We start from the raw sequence: 24,916 nt of genomic DNA, 5'->3' as shown, positions 1-24,916 counted from the left end.
GAAAGCAGGACTAATCCAAATACCTGTGATAGGTATTTCACATTATTTTATTATTTTACATATAAACAGTGCAGTGTAAAAAACTTTTGAGATGTATGTATGACCATGACTGTCATATCCACATGAAATATTAATATACCATGAAACAAAAATATGTTACACAGACAGTAATTCCACCATGTTTTCACCTACCATGTCATTGTACTTACCTTGGAATATGGCTTTATAAATTAAGCAGTTTACAAGAAATGTTTGATACAGTGCCAAGTTGCAAAGCAAAGCATTCATTTTTTGTTGTGTCCTTTGCAAATACTGACAACATGCTTTGCATATAAAAAATACCAATAATTTATTAAAAATACAGCACAAAAGTGCTGCATCATTTTAAAACACCATGAATTTGTATATATTTAAATACAGATTTCAGTTAAAGAAAACTTAAATATCAATTAAATATTGCTAAAAAATTAAATCTATTTCCTTTAAAAACTGAAGATGGAAGGTACCAACAGATATAACATCAACTTTCAATAATCTGCTCTTTTTTGTCAAACCTTAACACATTGTGAGTATTACATAAAGCAGCAAGAAATTTTATCACTTTATTATGGCTTAAGGTAATATAGAGTAAATAAAATGAGTCTTTCTAAAACCTTTTTATCTTCCACTTGAAATATGCTTGCATGTTCAAATGGAAAACTTTCGGATAATTAAAGTACTACTGATCATTTACAATGATTACTGTGACTCTTCCGAGACACGGAAAGAGATAACCACGAAAACTAAAATACAGTCAAGTAACTGGTATGAACAAGAGACAATGAGGGAAGACAATCGCTATAGCAGGAAAGCTTTTTTTACATATAGACATAATTTTATATATTAGCAATCCATGCACTACTGAAGTATTTTAAATAATTTTGCAAGTAATTAAAACAATTACCAAAATGTGAAACTGCACACTTCAACTTTTACAGTCAACAGAAGTGCTTCTGAAAATGTTATTGCAGATATACATCAAGTTGTACAAAGTTAATTTGCACAGTAAGTGTACAAAAAATATTTCATTATATACCTGGACTTTCAACTTTCATGGTATTCAAGCTTTAAAGATGATGTAATTTATAGGGCCTATTGAAAAATTATCTGTAAGTAAAAGAAATTATGCTGGCTTTGGAATTTGCAAAATTCTGATTACTATTACACCAAATTAGTGATAGAAAACCATGAAAATTCTTTTACTACATACTCATGTTCTTGACAAACCCTCCTATTCAGGATTTACTCAGTGTATAAGGAAATCAAATGTAGTTAGGTTATTTCAGGTAGCAGGCTAGTAATAATGCTCATGTGCATAAAATCCTACAAGCATGAAAATAATAAGACTGTTGCACTGAAATACTAAAACAACATAGAGGATTTATTAATACAACAGGCTGTTAGAAAGCAAGCAAAGTGAAAATTTACAAAGTCATTATTTTAAGAGAAAAAGGGAAGTAAATTAGTCTATCTCCATGCTGGCTTATTCTTTGTTATGTTCTGATCAGATTACATTGGCTATGCCGAAACTGGAAACATAACTGGTTTTACAGAATTATATGCACCATTTATATTGAATTGATGCATCGCAACTGTGGACTGGGACTTTGACAGCCTACTGCTTTAATACTTCATTTTTATTATAAATAAAATAATTTGACTTAGAAAACATATCTGTGAAATTTTGGGTGTTTAGTGCTAAAATTTAGAGGGTTTTAGTCAGCACAAAGAAGTTGGTGTGCAACTACCATCACAGTTTATAAACTACCACTGAGAACAAATAAAAAAGTAGTTCAGTTTGTACAGTTTAAGGCTGGCGAATACTGTACTGGCAAATACTGCTTCAGCTGCCGGATAAGCTTCTAAGACAAAAAAAAAAAACCAAACCAAGCCAAATACCACAACTGAAGAGAAAATACATGCCAGAATGATGCCGACTGGTAATACATGCAAAAGAGAACAAAAGAACACTCCAGGACAAAACTGTTTTCAAAAACGTCTCCTAAAAGAAGACTAGATGACAATCATTAAAACAGGTTATTACATAAATCACTTCCTCTTCTGGGGCTTTATTTATCTTTTAAAAGAAGATCTCCAATATGACCTCTTTAAAAACACTGCTCAACAGTTACTTTACGTATGACAACATCATTGTCTTTGGTTTATGAAGGAAGACTGCTATACGTCATACTGTATTAAATATTTTACCAAAATCAAAGTTCTTACAACTGTAATAAATATAGTTTTAAAAAAAACCACCATTAAATGTACAATTTTATTTACACACAAGTCCATTAAAGGAGCAACCTCCAGATGAAAATAGTCTCGAAAGAGGCCTATTTAAAACACAGAAGATCCACTACTTTACTGGAGGTGATGATGTGTTTTAGAAGGGCAAGTAACAGATTTTTATTAACTGACTGCAACTGTTATCGGCTACTGGAAATACTGAAAGAATTCCATAAGTCTGTATTGCCTCCCCACCTATGTCTTCGTTGCAGAGGTGGCCTTTGAGTGTTTTTGTGGGGAGGTACCACTGAATTCATGACAATAGGTATGGATATTTGATATTCATATCGTTCCAACATCTGAGCAATCTTCTCACGAGTGACCCCATGTTTATTCCTCCTACAAAAATAAAAATTTAAATAAATTGTTTGGTATGTTTATAGGTCTACACTCTTTAAGAAAAATAAATAAATCCTTTAATTTCACATTTTTTCTTTTTGCTTTTCATATTTGAAACTTCACTTTTATTACACTGCACCTTCATTCTCTCAGTATTCAATTTGTGTTAAAGTTTTAACAATTCACTACTGCATATGTTAAATAATAGAAAAAACTACAGTCATTCTTCATACAGAAACGTGATGTTATTCTCTAGGAGTATGTACCTAAATAAACCTAGAAAGACTTTGTGTTCTATTTATTCATCAGGTTTCACAAGGTATATTAGCTATGTGAGTAGAGGGATGGAAAATATTATAGATCAATACTTAGGAAGGCAATGTTCGAAGTAGCTGCTTCAGTGAGAACTTGGCCTATTAAGAACCTGAGACATTAGACATTACATTAGAATGTATCCATCTCCTTAGTATTTAAGGAATAGGATCTTAACATCCATGTTAGCAAAAAATTTCAGTCTCTGCCATTAAAGAAAGCCACGAGTGCCATGCACACGCTGTCACAGAATTGCCAGCACTGCAACAGAACTGAACCTAAAAGAACAGATACAAAAATAAAAAAAGTTTTGATAGAGTAGACAAGCATTTATCTTAACCCAATACATTCTTATTACTATGAAACCTTGTCCAAGCTGAATTATTTCCAAGTGATACCAATAGTGAACATAAGCCTGCATCTTTGTTCTTTCTGCTGCGGACAGAGAAAGCTTGGGCCTCCTTACTAACTTGCTCAGTTTTATAGGACAGAAATCAATACTGGAAGCAAACAGACTATACTGGAAAGAGAATACTCTACACAGAAATAGACTGATTCCCTCCTTCCTTCCCCCTCTCCTCTCCTCCTCCTCCAACCTCCTGTGAGTTTCTGGGAAGAAAAGACTTAAGAGTAAAGTACTTCTCTCAGACACTCTTCCCGAAGACAACATCAGATACTGGAGTGTCATCCAGGGGCAGCAGCATGTTGAACTTATCAGTTAACAAAGTCTTAACAGTTTTGACTTTCTTCACAAATATAAAAAAGGTTAACAGTAGAGAAAAAAGCCAATCTCCTAGGAATATAGAGACTCTATAAAGCACTTGACTCTCATGACAGAAAAAAAACAAAACACAAAACCCTCAAAAACAAACAAAACCAGCCAATCAACCAAGAATAAGTCCAAGTCCTTTCATGTCATATGGTGGAAGCATAGTGTTACTCAATGCTTTCCATATCTTAGTGCTCCTAGAAAAAGATTACAGTTCAAGTGCTCTAGGCATAAAGCTCCCACTCATCCACAACTGGACTTGTATATAAACACTTCATAAATGAGCAAGTACTTTTCCTTAAAGAGCAAGGCAGGATACTAAAATCACCGAAATCAAAACCACATCAAGCATAGAAATTAATTTTAAAAATTAAACAAATCTGCTGCATAGTGTCACTTAATACTGGGATCTCCCCCTCAGGCATGTCTTCACTCATGCTTTGGAGGCTTGGCTATGCTGAAAGAGCATAAAGCCATCTATCCTTAACCAATCAGATGTACCAGCAAAAGCTCCTAACAGTTACATTTTGGAAGCTGGTTTTGCTTGGAGGAACACAATCTACTGATAAAAGCAAAGTTCTGTCACTATTAAATCCTTCTACCCTAGAAAAATCTTATATACCAATTCACTGGCAAAGTAATCTTGCACAGACATGACTACTTAAAAGAATCAGCACAAGTTTAATGAAGTCAGTATCAACTTGCAGTTTTATGATCATACGAAAGAGAAAGGATTATATTAAACATGCTTGCATTTCACTTCCATGTGAAGTTACATAGCAGGTAACTTTACAGTTACAGCAACATCCACCCCCACATACAGATTATACACAGGATACCTGTTAGTCCCTAAAACCTTGAATCAAATGTCTAGTATATTTTTTAAAAAAGTTCTAGTCCCCAGCTGACCAGCTACTCAGAAAGACACAAACATGACACAAGGGATTTCTTTCATCCAACACCAATTAAACACTTAATAAAATTTAAAAAACCTTCTCTTATACCAGTGATTTTGACACTCATTAGTTCTCCCACCTGCAGTTTTGAAGATTTCCTAAAGATGGGATCAAAATACAAAATTCTTTCTAAAAATGTATAAAGAAGTTTTGAGCACTACTGCAAGTCATGTCTGTGGAGTCAAAATATTTTTACAGAAGTTCTGTGCACAAAACTAAACTAAAAGCAAAATCACTCATGAATGACTCTAAAGATAATCTGTACCTCACAGGCACACTGAAGAATAAGATACTGATACCTAGTTCATGCTAAAAAATGTGTCACGTTCTTGACATCAAGAATTCACCCAGTAATGACCTAGAAAGCCTTTTCATGGACTTCTCAAACACACTAAGCAGTGGCAGAAACAACTGCTAGCGTTGTTACTTCTAACACTGCTAGTGTTGATACTTCTAACAAGAAGTATCTAGAAATGCACCTGACTTGTAGAATATAGGCAGATCACTCGAGAAAAGTTACAAACATTCTAGGCAGCACCACTAAAAACAAATCAGAAGACTGTATCTAAAATATAGGAAAAGTCTTTTTGCTAATTAAAGTAGGAGGTAGGTTATTTTTCATTCCAACTACCAGAAACAGAATCTTAAGTGATCCTGTTTAGAATTCTAATGTACGAATGCAGGCAACTAATTAAATTATCCAAATTTATTCTTAGCACAGTATTTGCCCAGGCACTGCACAAAATGTTTAGCTTAAAATTCATAAGGGGAATCCCAAAACTACAATATCATCTCTATTGTTATCTATTTCCTAAACATGCAAATATGGGGAAGAGAGAAGAGGTGAGAAACAACATGCAAAAAACCCCAAACCTTAGAAATTGAGCCTTCTCCCCAAACAAATGAAAGCTCCCATCACCACCTTTCCTAAACTCTCAGAAAACAAAGTTTCCAGACAATGGGCCTCTATTCAAGTATTTAAAGCAACTGGAGCTTCTGAAACATCTCTAGGAAGCTCATAGGAACTGTTGGCAGCCCTTCACAATTCAAGTGGTTTCGTTTTGTTTTGGAAAAGACAAATTTTACTTTACAATAAAATTCAATGGTAACAACACTTCATGTTTATCCTGTTACCTGTTAAGACCATGTGAAAACACGAATTTTCCTGGAAAATTAGTCTCTCCCATGCAATGGATATCTCACACTGAACATCTTAAAAACATCTGATGACCAGGACAGCTTCCTAACCTGGCTGTGCTGCGCCCAGAATTAGACAAACTTACTAGAATCCGTCCTGCAGACAGAGGACTTCATCTCTAAAAATAAGCTACTGGTAGCTTAGGAGCAAAAGGTGAAACTTCACAATATTTATAAACATGAAGTATAATTCAGTAATGTAACTATTATACACACATACTTCGTGCATTGTAGAGGCTACTTTACAAATCTGAAACACCTACAAGCCATGTCAGCTGGAAGCACATAAAATAACAATCAGTAAGCAAACTTTGCAATCAACCATGAAGATACTACGTTCCAAACAATGAAATTTCCCTAAGTTGGTTTGATACCTCATAGATTCCTAAAGCAGATATATCTTAGATGAGACATCAACCAGGAATATTAAGCAGCTTCTCAGGAACTCTCACAACTCACAAGTCCAATGACCTATGTCCAACAGTACTTTAAGTCAGGTACTCTGAAGACTAGGGACAATTTCACAAAATCTTGCAATAAAATAATCTAAAATATGAGCTCTCTTTTTACCCTTTACACTCCTTCCAAAAGGTGTAATCTCTTTTTGTCTTCTACCTATTTCTTGTCATCAGTGCTTTGTAGCAACAAATTTCTAAGAATAATTATTGATTATAATAGCAGGAATCATTTTTCTACTCATGTCCAAAAAAATTTGAATATTGACTTTTTGGGCCAACAAGACCTCTACGTATTTGTCTGTTTGTCCATAATATTTTCATGTACAGATACATCTCAAAATGTGTATTTAAATAAAATAAATTTTATACTAGTAGGTGGGTATCTAAAAAAGCATAAGATACTGAATAAAATACTAAGTATTACATATATGTGCATATTTATCTGTCTTTCTATCTTGATATATAACTACAACAATTTTTGTAATATAAACCTTACTTTTCTAATTCTTCAGGATCAAACTTCCACCAAGTATCTGGCTCATGGAACTCCACTCTGTATCCCTTTTCTAGAGCCTGCAGCAAGCAAAGAAAAATTCAAGGTATGTGTATCATGATTATATAAAATGTAACAAAAGCTTTAAAGGACAATATAATAAACAGATGTAGTTAACACTGCGGTGGTAGCATGCTAAATTTCACTCACCCCCAACCTGACTTAACATTCATTCCAGGCTAAACAGATTAGGTCGAGTCAATCTTTACACTAGTCTGAATTATTGCCATACCAATTACAGATCATATCAATAAGCTATTTTTAGAAACTTGACTAAGGAAAATGTATCTGGACAAAACACACCAACTTATACATATGAAGGCAAGGTGAAAACTTGTCACAGATGTTAAACCCACACAACAAAACCTACCACTTCCACATATGGCTTCATTTCCCAGGCTTGAGTATTAGTGTTGTCTATTATAACTGGAGATTTTCCCTGCTCCATTGCTTGCTTTGCTACAATGGAAAATAGTGCAAGTTAATAAACAACTATGTAACTTTAATAAATGATAAATGTAAGTAAACAGTTCCAGATGTTTTTTGCACTAATCTAGTCTGACTGTTCTAAGAGAAGGAATAAAAGCACTGAAAGGCAGAGACAAGAATGGAAAGAACTAGAAGCAAGAAGGGCATAAACAGGCGGTGCTGAATTGATGCAAAGGGGTAAATGGGAAGTGTAGAAGTCAAAGCAACACAATGAAACTGCTCAAAGTTTTGCTGAGTATATTGATCCCAGCATGATACCGTATCCTGGTTCCAGCTTTACCAGCACTGCTGGATAACACATGGTGCATTCATAACTGAGACCTGCGGTTAGGTATTGCAGTCCTTCTCCAACAGACTTCTACGAAATAGGTGATTTTCACAGAAAGGCATCATGTATCTGAAATATTTTCGAGATCCATTAAAAAAAATAAAAAATTACAGTCATGCTGTCTCCACCTCAATAATGTTTGAACTCACTGGCCAGCTTCTAGCAAATCCAAAAGAGGGCAAAAGCTTCAGGAATAACATGCTGCTTCCAAGTTCTAGAAAATAGCAACTGATAAAAAGGCACATCCAAATTACCATCTTTACTGATGGAAAGACAGATCGAGCACAGCCACATGCAGTTTGCTTGGCAGGACACTTCCACAGTAGCATGCTTTTAACTTTGGACTAGAAAGATGTTACTGCTTCTTACTCAGCAGAACTGTCCTAGAGCTTACAGTGCAGAGGTGAGATCGGTTGGAGGACCATAGGAAACAAAATATGCAAATGTGCTGGATACCTGAGATACATCAGCTCCACAGCACAGAAAACATTTTAATGTTAACCTGATGCCTAAAGCTGTATCTCTTCGTAAGACCAAGACTGCTTTAGTCTTGATAAATTAGTTAAGTATCTCTCCCTAATGCCTAAACCTAACTCTGATCTTGAGATCAGACATTCTTCTAAGCTCCTTACACAGTCCAGAAAGCATTCCCAGAGGACTCCTAACTCACATTACTAGGATTTGTCCCTAAAAAACCCTACATTGCACAACCAGCTTTTTGGGGCACGTCTAGGGAGCATGATGATGACATCCAGCTTCTACATAATGCTTCACAGAAGACTTGTCCAAAAAAGTGAAAAACTCAAGTTCTATACCCTTATCAGCTTGATATCCACCTCCATTTTATGCAAACCTGGACAGCAGTTTGGCTCTTCTTACCAGAAGTTTAGAGGAACTCCTACAGAGGAGAGTACCTCTCAAGAGACAGTACTTGAGTATCCCACTTCTGGGACAAATGGACTACTTCAATTTTCATAGTTTTACTTCCTTCATCTTTTTATTCTGAAAGCAAGACCTCTGCCATTACTTGCCAAAAGGGACACAACTTTTACATCTTTAGAAAAGAACTACTCTGTGCATGGATCAGTAAATTAGGTTCTTTTTGCAGAAGAAAAACCCTAAGTTATTGGAGAGATGTAGGGATTTATCTTGATGGAAATCAATCCATACAATGGGAAGAAATTAAGTTAAATGAACAGGCTGGAAAGTAGCTTTGTAGACAGAAGGGAGGAAAAAAAGCAAAGATAAAGCATGTTCCAAGAGAGCACTAAGAATTGATGGAAAAAGCTATTAAAAACCGAAAAATATATTAACATGGCACAAATGATATTTCTGAAACCCAAATCTAGAAAAGAAAGCTGGTAGGATGACAGAAACAAGGGAAAAATCCTGAAATACGCATTTCAGAAAGATTCATAAAGATAGCAAGAAAATAGCCAATTCTGCAATGAAGATAATGGGACCATCATTAATCTGCAAAAGCCTGTGAAGCAAGATTATATTACAGCTATAGCCCACTTACATATTTTACCATTTTGTCTTAACTTTGGATCTAAGTGCTAAGTGTGCTGATGTAGCCCCTTACATAAAGCTTTGTTTAAAAGTAAAAAGCTATTAATTTACTACCACTGTCAAAACCAAACCAAACAAAAAGAGTTAAAAAAGCAGATAAACCCAACTTGACCCATCAACTCAACGATGTTAAAAATGTACTAAAGACAGCCAAAAGTTCCAGTAGAAGCGGTAGGATGAACTAAAATTGGAAACAATTAGAAAAGCCACAAAAGTGAATGCAAAGGGCCTAAACACCTGAAAGACTGAAATTGACTGACAACTGAAATCACAGTGGCAAATTAATTCTAAGATTACTTAATGTTTGTGCACTTAACCTTACAACCTTCACATTAAATGTGTATGTGTTTTAAGTATTAAGGGTATGTAATTCACTATCTTATTAATATTTGAGAGCTTGAAATTATGTTCATCTATTCTTTTTTTCCTAATAGGTCTGACTTGCGACTATTTTTTTCCCCTTGTATTTACTATATCATAGATTCATTCCTTCCCCAAAAATGGGGCGTGGGGGGGAAGATAACTTTAACAGAATAATTTTCTCATTTGTGAAGAAAGTAAATTTTTGATTTTTCCATAATTCTGACATGATTCTGAAGCTCTAGCTAAATATGTTGTCACTTGAATTTAAAAAGAAATATATATACATACGTGTATCTCATGTAGCTGATATAATCTTTATGAAACTTTAATTTAGACCTACCCTTCAGAATCCCAACCATCAGGATTACCATTCCCCAGCAGTTCACATTTCATGTATTACAAAAATCCACACACAAATGAAACCAAGACCTTCTCAAGTACTTCAAGTCCGAGAGCTCTAGTCAAATCAGGAGGCAGGAATTGACTGTAACTTCAACCCAAAGTTATTCTGGCGAATGTTTCAGAGGGGGTGTTCTATACAGCACGGCACAGCTGTTCTTGTTCTTGCTATCAAAATCACTGAATAACTAAATTACATACTGTTTGAGTTATCAAAACCACTGTGTAACTAACTGGTACAGAAATAGAGAAGTCTTAATATCAAGTCAGAAACAGCCAGAAACCATTATCAAGTGAGAACTGCCCAGTAGTCTTATAATTGTTGTGCCCTCTCACCTGTAAACTGCTACCTTAGGCTCCTACTGGGAACTTCAAAGTATTTATTATTGCTGCACTACACCCTCAGAAGTGCTCTTTATAACTGATATTCTAATGATTGCTCTAAAAATTTCCTTCACTGTTCATACAGAAATGTTCCCCTGATGTATCATCAATTTTGCATTAGGATGAGAAGGGGAGGAAAGGGGAGAATATTTTTTTCCCTTGGTCCTCCATATCTTTTGATGCAAAGAAGTAGTCCTTTAGACAGAAAGCAAGCTTCTGCTTGAGGAAATGCAGCACAGACAATAATCTGCATGCACAGACAATGGAGTTGTTCAGTTTGTCCACTCCTTAAAGCAGACCAGATTATGAGATTCTTGGAGAACTGCTACACAAAGGCCAAGATTCTGCCTGCTACCCTTCCTACCCCAATTATTTACTTCCTTACCAATTAAACCCAACCTTTAGACACTGCTAGGTATCAAAAAAAATTACTATTAAAACTGTTAATCTACTAAACTGAACTGAAATCTTCCTCAGAAAAGTTCTTCCATAAATTTTGGATGAAGCTCAGATTAGGAAAGATACTGGGAAAAAAAAAAAAGATACTCTGCTGTTGGCAGAATTTAAAAGGTTCAATTCTGCCATCAAGATACTAATATCAAATGTAACAAATCAGCAGGTCATAGCAGAAAGAAAAGAGAATTTCTAATTTTAACTGTAAGCCTTCTATAAGTTCAAAATTTAATGTATAGGTATATACACACATTAATTAAAAGGAACACTTTAAACATATACATCTATATACCCTATACCAATATATATACAGGTATATCCTTTTCATACAGACTGCTAACACACATGCACATTATGCTACACTTCTATCTTCTACATATAAGCATAATTTAATAGGATTCCTTTTATGCATTCAAACCTCTCTTCTGGTTCCAGTTATGGGCATCACCAAGCTGAGCAGCATTATATGTATATCCATCTTGTTGACGAAAATAATCATCGGTGCTGAACACAATGCCATCATGACTTTGACCAAGCAGAACACTGTTAAACAAAGGAAAACACAAAAATATTTTAAATTCTATTTTTCAGATAGATGAAAATAGACCCATGTCAAGAAAACCTCACAGAATACTTTCTCAAAACCTCTTAATTTTTAGAGTTGAGGGGGCACACAACAATCAAATCCACATTAATCCATCCCAATAAACAACCCTCATCCTGCCAAATGTAAACTTTTATTTTCAGAAAGTCCTTGGAAATTAGGGGCTAAGGGAAAACCTTGTAAAACTGAGACAAAAGTACAATTCTGTTTAGAGTCTGACCGACATAATAAGTCTGAATAAGTGAGATTACAAAACCTCCTTGATTATATTTTGGTTTTGATAGTGAATTTAAATTTGTAAATGCAAAGCAGTCAGCACCACAGAGTATTTGTAGCCCATTGCTACAGCAAGATATCACTGTCCTATGGAAATTCAGGCAACTATTTCAGCTCAGAAATTGGCAATATACCCAAAGCCTACAAAATCCAAATTGTACCAGAACTATATGGGATTGCACATTTGCGTAGGTGGCAGGAACAGAAAAGAACTGGCCAAATCCCAAATAATGTAAGGGAAGAAATGTATGTTAGTTTGAAGTTACCAAGCTTTCCTATGTATCTGCAGAAGACCTACTTAAGTTTAATTCCTACACAAGGAATTTGCTGTGTTCTGCCACCTGCACTAACAGATCTGTTATGGATCATAGTTTAATGACTATGATAGTGTACTGCATATTAACTTACATTCCTACGCATTTATTGTCCCATGACTATGTTGTTGGTTATTTTTGCTTCTAAAATACAGAATCTGTAACAACAAAATTCAGATTACTGAGGACCAGAAGAAACTACTAATGATGCAACTGTCAAGTAACATGATCAAGGCTGCATATAAGCTGGTTTTGACTTCTTGCTCCTTCTCCCTTTTCCTGAGTATTAAGGTTACCTTAGGGCAAACAGTAATGCTATTTCAGAAAGCAGAGCATAATACACCAAAAATATGCCCACTTCTTTTGGACACTGAACAATAATGACTTTTGTTAGAGCCTATGTCTTTATTAATGGTGTATTACATTGGTTTATGAGAGCACAGAAGGATTCAAAGCCTAATTTTGTTCCAAGTAGATAAAATAGCACCAGTAAAGCATATACCACACACAACAGCATTTTTTCATACCTGTTCCTCTCTGGTATGAAGTACTTAACAGTAATTCATGTTCATTAAGTTACTTGGACATGATTTCACACATGGTCCAATTTTCTTATTTAAAGTATGCTACATTTGCAAAGCATAATGCTATAAAAACTGGATCCATCTTCCACATCCACTTTTTGTGTATACAAATTTGGAATAGCAAGGACCATCTGCCTTAATAAAAGAGATAGCAAATAGTAACTAGGATTCTTCTCCTAGCGGAGTACACAGACACAGCCCTGCAGCTCCTGAGAACCCAATCATCAGGCTTCCACAGGAATTATATACGAACTGATGAATCAAAACTAATGGGACTAATAGGGCATTCATTTTTTTTTTCTAGGAACTGACTCTGTTTGCTCAGTCTTCTGGAGAATAATTCACTTAAATCTATTCTATCTTCCAAACATCATTAGCAACAATAAAGAAACAATGATAAGAGTTACGTAATCCTGTAAACCATCAAAAGAGTTTATTCTTGAGATATTTTGTTATTATTCCCCAAAGTTCAGAATACACCACATTTTATTTATGAACCTATATTACTGATACAACAGACTTAATACAGTAAACTGTGTTTGTAAGAAAAATCCTAAAACTACAGAATTTGTGAAGGCAAAGTGACTACCGAAGAAGCCAGAGTAACAGAATCTTACCCTATACACAACATATAAGCTATCACAAAGGAAAGATTTTATGAACTGGAGCTTCAAGTATTACAGCAATGATTACAGCCTGTATCTAAATTGTGAAATCATAAAACATAACATTTTAAAAGCCTGACAATTATCCCTTTCAGAATTCATAGTAATTAAACTTGCAAAATATAAAACACACACTTGTCAACGTCATTTGGAATAATTCACACACATCTAACATGTTTTTGGAAATAAAATGTATCTAAGGCTCATTAACTAGGAAGCAGAAACAACAGGAAGCACATCTATGCAAAGAAAGCATCATTACTACCTAAACCCACAAAAAGAAGATATTCCACTTATGAGCAGTGAAGAACATACATACATTTCTAATGAGAGTCACATTACAGATTAATCAGCATCAATAGGTGCACATGTCTGAAATGAGCAGCAGAATTATACAACTGCTGCAATCCAGCTTCTTCACCCTTAATATTCCCTGCAGCTGAACACCTACCTTTGAACATAGTAGAACAGTGAAATAAAAGCAGATAGGAAAATTAAAGCATCCCACCTACCTTTTCCAGACATGCTGTCTGATCTAATAGAGCATATTAGCCCAACATACAGAACTCAACTTGAAACCAAATTACTCATAGTTAATAGTGAGCAAACTGACACACATTTTTTCCAGTGCATACATGTGCACATACACACAAATCCTGCCTTAATTTTATTTCAAAACTAAAATGGTCTCCCAACCTGCATCCTAGTTAGCCTACTTCAACAGATTATTTGATAATAAAGATCTCTCAATCTAATAATTCACCTATTTAAAATAGCTAAATATCACAGATGACAAAAGAAAAAGCCAATGACTAAATATTCTAAAATTTGTAGCATTACTAAGCTACGTAAATGCTACTTAAAAAACATGACTTATAACACTGTTCAAAAAAATACATCACACAGTTGTTTCTACATTCAGCTATAAATATCAACTTTTCAACTTTTCTGTTCAGAAGATAGAGCTCTCAAGAAAATGGTCTCAGATACAGATGACTTGATATATTCCTGACAATGGATTTAATTCAAAATGTACTTCTTAAATGACACCAATATTTGTTCTTTCAACTTCATTAAGCTCCTTTTTATTCAAATTCATGTTCAGATATTTATGGAAGAATGGAAAATTGAAATTGCTGTCAAGTTCAGTAGCAAAATACCCTAAAAATCCCAAGTCTGTTTTCTTGTAACTTTTTCCAGCTTTGAAGATCATATTATCTACTTCTAATTGTAGCAAACTTTTGTCACTTGAGCTAAAGATACCACTGCTGAGTATCTATCTGGCCAAATTATTTTAGACAATAGTCAATTACTTCCAAAAATCAAAGGAGAAATACAGAATTTTTATCATGTTTCATTATACCAAGCTTTTCTCTGAGAAGTTTTGGATTGAGGAAGTGAAATCTGGCAAAGTACACGTGTTCGCTTTTCCTGCAAGATTTTTTTTGTAAACCTGCCCAAGCTGTAGAATTTTGAAATGTCATGTGCATAGAAAATAAAGCACTCATTTTTGTACAAAGTAAAACAGAAAATAGAAAGATTCTCCCTGCAGGAAACCCATTCCCAAACAGCGCATTCTGGCAGCAGCAAGAAGCTGATTCAGTACCAATACTGCATAATTCTAAGAACACATTTTTTTTCCCAACACAATCTTAAGAATGGCAAGAGAAGGAACAAAATTGGCCTAAAATAGAAAGGACACGGGAAGCATAGTGGCATAAATATTGGAAACAGAAACTTGGTGCTGGCAGCAGAACTAACAAATAGGGACATGGCGAAGAGTGAAGTGCAGGGAAGAAGATGGTACAACAAAGATGAGAATGAGATCCCACCAGCTGCTGAAACAGGGACAAGATGAATCTGTGAAGAAAGTGGATGGAGAAGGAACTGAGAAATCACCTTAGAATTTAGGAGCAGATGTGGAGCTAGTAAGCACAGATCAAAAGCCATGGTTGGATAGGAACAGGGAAACAAAACTGGAAGCTGATGGATAGAGACAGGAATTCAAATGAGCTGTGATTATCTAGATCAGGTGAATTCAGGAAATAAGTTGATGAGAGGAGCTCCCCAGTGACCAGAAAACCATTAATGTTATGATCATACTTAGGGTAAACAAAGACAAGGACCCAAGGAACTAAAGGCGTCACCTAATGTCAGTTCTGGAAAGTCAATGGACTGCATGCTCTCTGAATCTATTTCCAAACATGTGAAGGAAATTAAGGTAATCAGGAAGAGCCAATGTGGGTTTTGCAACAGACAAATCATTTGTTATTGACTGAAATGCACTCTCTGATGAAACAACTGCCTTTGTAGATGAGAACAGTGATGAATATAACACAGTTTGAAGTTATCAAGGCTTCTTATCATCTCCCATTCAGTAACAAGCAAAGTACAGCAAGGGATGACAGCAGGACTTTTTCATTATCTTCATCATTAACTTGCAGATGACATCAAATTTGTAGTGATGTCCTACATACCTAACAGCACTTCCATCCAGAAGGCCACTGAGAAACCTGAGTACTAAGCAAAATATCATGAAGCTCAACAAGGAAAGGAGCGAAGCTCTGACACTGGTAAAAAGAAACCTAAGCATTGGTACAGGAGGGAAAGCGACTGCTTGAGCAGCCCTGCTGAAAAGAATGTGTGTATTACAGTGGACATCAAACTGGAGACGAGTGACTGGTGTGCTCTTTATCTAAAGAGCAAACTACACACTGGGTTTTATTAGAGAAAATGTGGCCAGTAGGTCAATAGAAGGTATCATCCTCACTCTACCTGGCTCACGCGTGGTCAGTTCCAAAATACTGCATCCAGTCTGGGGCTTCCCAGTTCAAAAGACATGCTGAAAACCATTAAAGGACTGAACAGATACCTGTCAAGAAGATTATGGGCACACAACCTTACAGAGAAGTTAATATCATCTGGGCTTGTTTAGTCTGGCAGTGAAGACAGTAAAAGACCATCTGATAATTGGCCTATTACAGTAAATAAGCCCATACCTGCACCTGAAGGAAAGCTTCAAAGATGAGGAGCCAGATTCTACCAGGTAACAGCACATGTTATAACACAGGAGAACACACACAAATTATGGCTTGAGAACTTCAGTTTGGAGATTAGGAAGAGCTTCCTTAGTAGGAGGACAGTACGGCACCAGAAAAGTTTTCAGAGACTGCAGTGTCTCCATACTTGTGGGTTTTTCAAGATCAGGCTAGACAATGACATGGCTGATCCTATCCAGTGATGGTGACAGACCTGCTCCAAGCAGAACGAAGGACCAGCTGAATTCCACAAGCCTCTTCCAAAACACATGCCTGTGATTCCAAGTAGCTGGGATGGAACAGTTGAAACAAAACACTGTTCTTTAGCGGAAGTTTGGGAGCAGGAGGACAAGCACTTACTTTTACCAAATGCAAACAGGAACTCAAGATTCCTGGGTCCTACTACCGCACTGCTGTTATTTCATACTTGGGAAACCTGCTTGCAAGATGCATCTTATTCCGTTCTAGTACTGATCCACACAGATTATGTCAATTTTCTGCTTTTCTTTAACAACTATTTTGGTAGCATAAGCAGTAGATGTTTGTCTGCAGGTACTAAAACTGCCAGGCCTGCCAAGATATCTTGGGTACTAACATAACTTTGGAAGACTATTTGTTGTCCTGCTCTACACTGCAGAGTCCTATGATGTTAAACAGAAAAACATTCTCAACGTTATTAAGAACAAGACTTATTAATACTTACATTTTCCCAATAGGAAGCCATTAATTCTGCAATTCCCCCCAAAACAGGTACCTAAGATGCTGATAAATGATTTCACTGCAATTAACAACTGCAGCCAAGCATTGAACAAACAAAACTGCATATAATTGAATACACTGAAAATCAAGTCCCACACAGTTCAAATTCCACACCTAAATTTGGTAACCGTTCTTGACCTTGATCTCATAGTTCCACTTTCCCATCTGTTAAATAAGATTAGTAATTTATCTCACTAGCAAGAGAAGAAAAAAGCATTAATATGTGTTCTTAAAATCTGAAGATATTTAGAATCTTTTAGAGAAAACAAGTAATATATTTGGAGAAAGGTTCAGAGAGAATTCAGCACATCAAACATGGAAAAGAGATCAGTTTATATCTTTATATTAAGCATCATAATTTCTGCACTGAATGAGGAAGCATTTTTCCACAGGACTGTGGATGGTATTTTTAATTTTCCTTACTGTTTTCATGTCTAAAGGAGTTACTGCAGTAGAATCACAGAATAGTTAGGGTTGAAAAGAACCTTAAAATCATCTAGCTCCAAACCTTCTGCCATGGGCAGGGACACCTCACACTAAACGATATCACCCAAGGCTCTGCACATCCTGGCCTTGAACACTGCCAGGGATGGAACATTCACAACCTCCCTGGGCAACCCATTCCAGTGCCTCACCACCCTAACAGGAAAGAATTTCCTCCTTATATCCAATCTAAACTTCCCCTGTTTAAGTTTCAACCCGTTATCCCTTGTCCTGTCACTACAGTCCCTAATGAAGAGTCCCTCCACAGCATCCCTATAGGCCCCTTCAGATACTGGAAGGCTGCTATGAGGTCTCCACGCAGCCTTCTCTTCTCCAGGCTGAACAGCCCCAACTTTCTCAGCCTGTCTTTATATGGGAGGTGCTCCAGTCCCCTGAGCATCCTCGTGGCCCTCCTCTGGACTTGTTCCAACAGTTCCATGTCCTTTTTATGTTGAGGTCACCAGAACTGCACACAATACTCCAGGTGAGGTCTCACGAGAGCAGAGTAGAGGAGCAGGATCACCTCCCTCGACCTGCTGGTCACGCTCCTTTTGATGAAGCCCAGGATACGGTTGGCTTTCTGGGCTGCAAGCGCACACTGAAGCCATCTCATGTTCATTTTCTCATCAACCAGCACCCCCAAGTCCTTCTCCGCACGGTTGCTCTGAATCTCTTCTCTGCCCAACCTGTAGCTATGCCTGGGATTGCTCCGACCCAGGTGTAGGACCTTGCACTTGGCATGGTTAAACTTCATGAGGTTGGCATCAGTCCACCTCACAAGTGTGTCGAGGTCCCTCTGGATGGCATTCCTTCCCTCCAGCGTATCAATCGAACCACACAGCTTGGTGTCATCAGCAAACTTGCTGAGGACGCACTAAATCCCACTGTCCATGTCAGCGACAAAGATGTTGAACAAGACCAGTCCCAACACCTATCCCTGAGGGACACCACTCGTTACTGGTCTCCAGCTGGACATTGAGCCATTGACCACAACTCTCTGCGTGCAGCCATCCAGCCAGTTCTTTATCCACTGAATGGTCCACCTATCAAATTGATGTCTCTCCAATTTAGAGACAAGGATGTCATGCGGGACAGTGTTGAATGCTTTGCACAAGTCCAGGTAGATGATGCCAACTGTCCATCAGTTCCTGCCCATCAGTTCTGTAGCCCCATCATAGAGGGCCACCAGATTGGTCAAGCAGGATTTCCCCTTAGTGAAGCCATGCTGGCTGTCACCAACCACCTCGTTGTTTTTCACGTGCCTTAGCATGCCTTCCAGGAGAATCTGCTCCAAGATTTTGCCAGGCACAGAGGTGAGACTGACTGGTCTGTAATTCCCCGAGTCATCCACTTTCCCCTTCTTGAAAACGGGGGTTATATGTCCCTTTTCCCAGTTGTGGGGAACTTCACCTGACTGCCATGATTTTTCAAATATGATGGCCAGTGGCTTAGCAACTTCATTTGCCAGCTCCTTCAGGACCCGCAAATGGATTTCATCAGGTCCCATGGACTTGGTTTTAAGTTCATCTTGAACCAGATCCTCTCCTACAGTGGGCCTAGGGTCTTCATTCTCACAGTCGCTGCGTCTGCCTTCCAAGAATTGGGTGGTGTGGTCAGTGACTTTGCCAGTGAATACTGATGCAAAGAAGTCATTAAGAACCTCAGCCTTCTCCACGTCCAGGGTAGCTAGTTATCCCAATAGCTTCTGGAGAGGGCCCACACTGTCCCTAGTCTGTCCTTCATTCAGTACGTACCTATAGAATCCCCTCATGTTATCCTTAACATTCCTAGCCAAGTTTAATTCTAACTGGTCCTTAGCTTCCCTTATCTGGTCCCTAGCTTCCCAAACAACATTCCTGTATTCTTCCCAGGCCACCTGTCCTTGCTTCCACTTATTATAAGCCTCTTTTTCCCCCTCAAAGTTTCCTCAGCTGCTCCTTATACATCCAAGGAGGTCTCCTGGCCCTCCTGCTGCACTTCCTTCTAGTTGGGACACAACACTCTTGAGCTTGTAGAAGGTGATCCTTGAATATCAAGCAACAGTCTTGGGCCCTCTAGGGCTATATCCCATGGAACCTTACTAAGCAAGTTCCTGAAGAGGCCAAAGTCTGCTCTCTTGAAGTCCAGGGCAGTGTGCTTGCTGCATGCTGTTCTCACTGTGCTGAGGATCTCGAACTTGACCATTTCATGACCAGTAATACCCACAAGACACACAGCTTTAAAAATGTATATTTGCAAACCAGAGCAACCATTAACTAGATGGTATTAGAGTTAAAATTACTGGATGAAGCTCTATCAGTAAGTATGATATTGTACAGCACTCACTGTCTGTGCTCTATGGCACCTTAAATATTTTCTAAACTAAAAAAAACACAACAGTGAAAATCCAAGTTGGAAGTGGTACCTGCTTTTAACTTAATCGGACTTCAACAGTGTATTTTTAATGGAAAATAATACCTTTCATGTGTGTTGTTCACAAATAACCAGAGAAGCTGATAGACCACAGTATGAAAAAGAAAGGCAATGAGATTATGATAAGTTTCATCAACACGCTGAAAACAAATTAAGCATTTCCAGAGTAGCAAAATTCTTCTAATGGTCTTTGAAGATTTCTGAATGAGCATAAAAAAGTAATTCTGGTTCAGTGAAATTAATGCTGTTACATTCAGTGGAAGACCTTTTTATATGAAGGAATTTAAAAATAGGAAAAAAAAAAGCAGCAGACATCACATACTAGTACACCTGAAAGTTTCAGAATAAAAGATTATGCAATTTAGTGGGTACAGAACATTTTAAATTCAACACAAACCAGCTCCTGTTCATCAAAACTTTAAAGAAAACCAAACCCCAAGCAAATACTGTTCATGCTTACGGACATTTTTCATTTAAAATTAAGCAAAAATTACTGCATTTTAATAGCCAACTCTACAAATACCAAAGTTTGCCAAGTGCTTCCAGATATTAATTGTTTTAGTTCTTAAAATTTTTTATGTGAATAAGCTTCTCAAGATTTAAGTCTTTACTTACTGAGAAAGTGTTGTTTTCCCTGAACCAGGCAGGCCTCTTAAGATGAGGAGCAATTTCTGTGAACAGCTAGATCTTTCTTCAGTTAACCGCAAAGAAGAAAAACTGTGCATTCCTCCTGTATTGGCAGCTTTTGGATCCTTCCAACACTCTCCTCTGGTTTCACAGAAACCATTATTTTGGAGTCCATTCTGGTCATTATTTACATTTCTGAAGACCTGAGTAGTACAGGTATCAGCATGACCTGCATTGTTGATACTTTGCTCAAGCAATGAACCATGACTGTTATTATCACTATTTCCATGGTAACCATAATTTTTGTAAGAAAGGTTACCATTCTGAGAAGGGAGAACATCAGTTTTTTGTGGTGGGGAATGAAGTACCTGAAAATGCGACTGATGGTTGAATCTAGGAGGAAAAGGTCCCTGAGGTATTATGAAGGACTCTGCTGACTGCCAAGCAGGTCTGAATTCAGGCACTGAGTAGTTCCAATATTTACAATCCTCTTCTCTATCAAAGGTATTTTCAGTTTTCCAGCCACTTGTTTCCATGACAAACTGCTGCTCATGGCTTGTTTTCTCACTGCTCTGCTCTTCAAGGAAACACTGTCCATTCTCGTAATATGGCTGTGGGCTGCCCAACAACATGCATTGACAATCCTCTTGTGACATCTGACTACAGTCATATGGAGTGCATTGTTCCTGAGAAGTTTCAGTTTCTTTTTCCTGAAAACTGGTATCTAAATTTTCACTTTCCAACTGGTAAATTTCTTTATAGAACTGGTCCAGTTCATCATCTATTTCTGGTACAGCAGAAGTAATAGTCTGTGTCTTCTTTGCCTCCTTTCTTTTAGCTCTGTTTTCATGCACTCCATTCTGGTTTCCCTCACTGCTTTCATTGCAACTGCCAGATTTATCCTGTTTGTTACTTTTGTCAGGCTTGTAAATTGGTCCAATAAATTCTGTGCTTGTAAAAAAATCTTCATCCGATGCATTTCTATTTACTGATAATGATGTAATGCTATTTTCAATATTATCTTCACCAACATTATTTGTAATAAAAGGGCCTTTTTCTTCAGCTTTAGTGTCATTTATTGAAGCAAACTGAGGATTTACGTTCTGCACAACTTCCGAATGAACTAGGTTATTTTCAGGGAGCACTTTATTCAGTGTTCTCAGGACACCTGTAGGTATTTTCTCTAGCTTCTGCATTTCATGTTGTCCTTGGTCATCTGAGGCATACAGTGGTATTGAGTCACATGATGTTGTCTCAGTATCCACTTCTTCCTGAATATCTTTGTTATCACCAGGAGAGAGGTTCTCATAGGCCTCCTCTGTTGACTTCATTTTTTTAGAATATGGTTCAATAATGATTTCATCCTGATACTTCAAGAGAGTTACTCTGCTTTCAGCATGCAGCATCTTAGAAAACAAATAACATATAATCAGCATGCACATTCTAAAAGTAATGTATAAAAAAGCAGAAGTTATTCAGGCCTATGACAAGCATCCTCAGACCCTCCACAGTCACAACTAAAATGTACTCAACCAGAAGAAAAGCAGAAAGCACCAACCAGGAGTATTGTTTAAGCAAAACTGCCACATTATTAAACATCTTTAGTAAATAACTACATTAGTGCTGTACCAGTCCAGCATTCATGCTTTATAACTTAAATAATTTACAAAAAAATTCTAAATGTGAATATTTGAAAAATTAATTACATCAACAACCTTTGCTCTCTACCGACCTATATTAACCCCTCAAGTGTTCTAAATCTCTTTTATAAGATAAACATGTGCCAATTTCCAATGCACAAACTGATACCTGACATCACTGCTAATACGACCAACGATAATGAAAATACTTCCGTTAAAAGGATTATTTCCTGCGACTGAACAAACTGAAGTCAACTAATTCATTTAACACCACTCAGATACTGGATGGCATTTGTAATTTGGTACTAGTCAAGTAAGACTTAGAATTACATCTGCAGTCTGTTATAATGTTTCTGGGTTTAGAACAACTAAAGACGTTTGTTAGGGACCAAGAACACTTGTTGCACATTTTCTAAAAATAAACACTAAAACCCAATCCCTGCCCCAAACAGACTGCATTCTGAGAATGAGCCAAGAAGTTCCAGAAAGATTCAGAGACAAGAGCAATTAAAAATAAAGCAAGATGGCACTGACCACTGTGACACACAATCATGCCATTAGCCATCTATTAGAATTACTTGGATTTTCCTTTGTATTCAAGAGGTCTAGACAGAATGTAATAAAACCCAAGTCATTTTATTACGAATCAAGTGCCAAGTATTTTATTCAGCAAATTACACCCCCCCCAATACAAATGCAGCACCTAACCAGAAAGTATTTTTCCTACTAGAGGGTTTATTCTACTTTCTGTGAACATTCCACCTTTCTAGGAGTAAAATATAAAAAAAAAAAAAAAGTAGCTCATGCCTTTCATTCTGACCAAAAAACTAAGGTTTTTTGAAGGTTTTTTTTTTTTCTTTATCTGAAAAGGACCTATATGTAGTATTAAGTAACATTTATCTTATGCTTACTTGCAAAACTGACATTACTCTAGGCACATTCTCACCTACTAACCTACTATGCAAAGAAAATCTTGCCATCCTCAGTCTCAAAATGTCTTGACCAAGGAGATTTTACTGTTTGCATTTGACCTCACTACTTGGAAGACAGTATTAATGTCAGAAAGGGGAAAAACATGGCCATGCAACTACCCCTCTTCCTCAGAGCTGGTGGAACAATGCTGTGTGTAGGGTCCCCCTCTTCTCAAGATACATATATTTCATGTATACCTCTAGTTTCTCAGTTCCTCCTTTTTGAAAATTAAAAGAGTATGACACTATATGAATCATGGACTCTATTCTACATCTATCAAAAAAGGGGTTACTCTACCTCCACTCAAAAACAGGACTGGGGAAAAAAAAAATTAAAAAAAATGTTGCTTTATTGGTTTCTATGGCCTCATCTGTCTTCTGGAATGGTGTCTGTGCAAATCCCATATTCTGATGCGGAATGAAAACAGAACATGTGAACATCTGCCACATGACAGTATTTCTAAAGAGGGAGGATGCTGCTCTGACTGTCCCACACAGGAACATCCTTTCTTGACAATCTTGAAAAGACTTTCTCTGACTACCCTTTGGGACAGTGAAATTGCATGTGAAAGCATCTCCACTTGTATTGCTGAGGAGGAGGACTGACCGGAAAAGTCCACTCTATGTGACAGCCTTGCCTCTTGAATGCTGATAAGTTGTCACATTTCTGTAAGGAACTATTTGTAAGTATTGCACCTGAGCTGGCACATGTGGCTCACCAGCAACACCAAATTACTACTTTAATTAATCTGACAAACATCCAGAAGACTCAACCAAGTCGGTAAAGGCCTCAAGCTCCACCTGTACACTAAATCTCCAAATGGAAAAAGAAGGCATGTGTGGCAGCACTTACAGATGGGGGGAACCGGCTGGCATTGCTTGCATGACCATATCTTTGCGGGCACGGGGGTGACAAAGCATGTAAGGCCAGAGTCCCCCACAGAGGCAGGCCATCCCTCACAGGCTGAGGGCGGTGTGGGTGGGCCGCGGCCGCAGGTCCCAGCTCTCGGTAGGTGTGTCAGCCGCTCTCCCACCCTTCCTCCCAGCAGTGTAAGGCACTCATCTCCCCGCCCCCCCCCCCCCACTTCCCTCAGCCTACGCCCCATAGCCTCAGCAGCCGTAGCCTTACTGCCCCCTTCCCCGCCCGGCCACGGTCCCTCTTTGCCACCCAGCACTGGTGGTAACGGCGGAGAAAAGCCCCTTCCCGGCCCCGCTGCACAGAGGCCGCAGCCCCATGAGAGTGAGGAGACGAACCTCAAAGCCAAGCCACCCGCCCGTCTTACGCCGCCGGGGCGAGCCACGCACTCCCCGCAGGCCGACGGAGAGGAGTGCCGGCCGCCCCTTACCCTCAAGATGGCACCACCTCCTGCGCCCCTTCACCCCGCAGCCTTAGGCTGTTATGGGGCTTGTAGTTCGACCGGACTGGGCGGGCGGCAGACTGCAAGTACCGGCATCCCCTGCCGGGGCTGCGCTGTTTATTCTTCCGCAGGTCCCGCGCTCGCCGATCAGAGGAGTGGGGTTTACCCTGTTTCAAGCTATTTCGGGAGCGGTTTTCTCAGCGTGCAGCCTTTTGTGGGGCAGGAGCCGCTTCCGTCATTTCCCAGCGACGGGGGCTGCTGTTTGCCTTGCGGTGTGCTACGCTG

The 24,916-nt window shown here is 38.0% G+C and overlaps 1 protein-coding gene across 2 annotated transcripts; it reads right to left on the bottom strand.

Moving 5' to 3' along the window:
• Positions 1 to 28: 28 nt before the first annotated feature.
• N4BP2L2 (NEDD4 binding protein 2 like 2) lies at positions 29 to 24,738 on the bottom strand. Of its 2 annotated transcripts, XR_009964110.1 has the most exons (7): positions 24,528 to 24,738; positions 20,651 to 22,068; positions 17,085 to 17,143; positions 11,319 to 11,443; positions 7,283 to 7,371; positions 6,856 to 6,932; positions 2,607 to 2,667 (listed from the first exon to the last, which is right to left on the bottom strand). XR_009964110.1 is itself a non-coding variant. In XM_062615065.1 (6 exons), the coding sequence occupies exons 2-6, from the start codon at positions 22,066 to 22,068 to the stop codon at positions 2,469 to 2,471; spliced, it is 1,908 nt and encodes a 635-aa protein (XP_062471049.1). In that variant the 5' UTR covers positions 24,528 to 24,707; the 3' UTR covers positions 29 to 2,468. The 2 variants fall into 2 exon arrangements, 1 of the variants encoding a protein (XP_062471049.1); XM_062615065.1 differs by lacking the exon at positions 17,085 to 17,143 and having other exon boundaries at positions 29 to 2,667; positions 24,528 to 24,707.
• Positions 24,739 to 24,916: the final 178 nt, after the last annotated feature.

The sequence above is a fragment of the Pezoporus occidentalis genome, unplaced genomic scaffold (genome assembly GCF_034315485.1).
Source record: "Pezoporus occidentalis ecotype Australia unplaced genomic scaffold, CSIRO_AGI_Poc_V1 ctg18, whole genome shotgun sequence".
NCBI classification, from domain to species: domain Eukaryota; kingdom Metazoa; phylum Chordata; class Aves; order Psittaciformes; family Psittacidae; genus Pezoporus; species Pezoporus occidentalis.
Note: the sequence above shows the minus strand (reverse complement) of the source record. Positions and strands in the feature narration are given on the sequence as shown.

What these genes read in the sequence shown, in the direction of transcription:
- N4BP2L2 (XM_062615065.1), bottom strand. Translation starts at nt 22,068, where the DNA reads ATGCTGCATGCTGAAAGCAGAGTAACTCTCTTGAAGTATCAGGATGAA. An exon ending in TAACTGGAACCAGAAGAGAG is followed by an intron (nt 7,372 to 11,318) that starts GTTTGAATGCAT and finishes TTTCCATTGTAG; the next exon opens with CAAAGCAAGCAATGGAGCAG. An exon ending in GATCCTGAAGAATTAGAAAA is followed by an intron (nt 2,668 to 6,855) that starts GTAAGGTTTATA and finishes TTATTTTTGTAG; the next exon opens with GAGGAATAAACATGGGGTCA.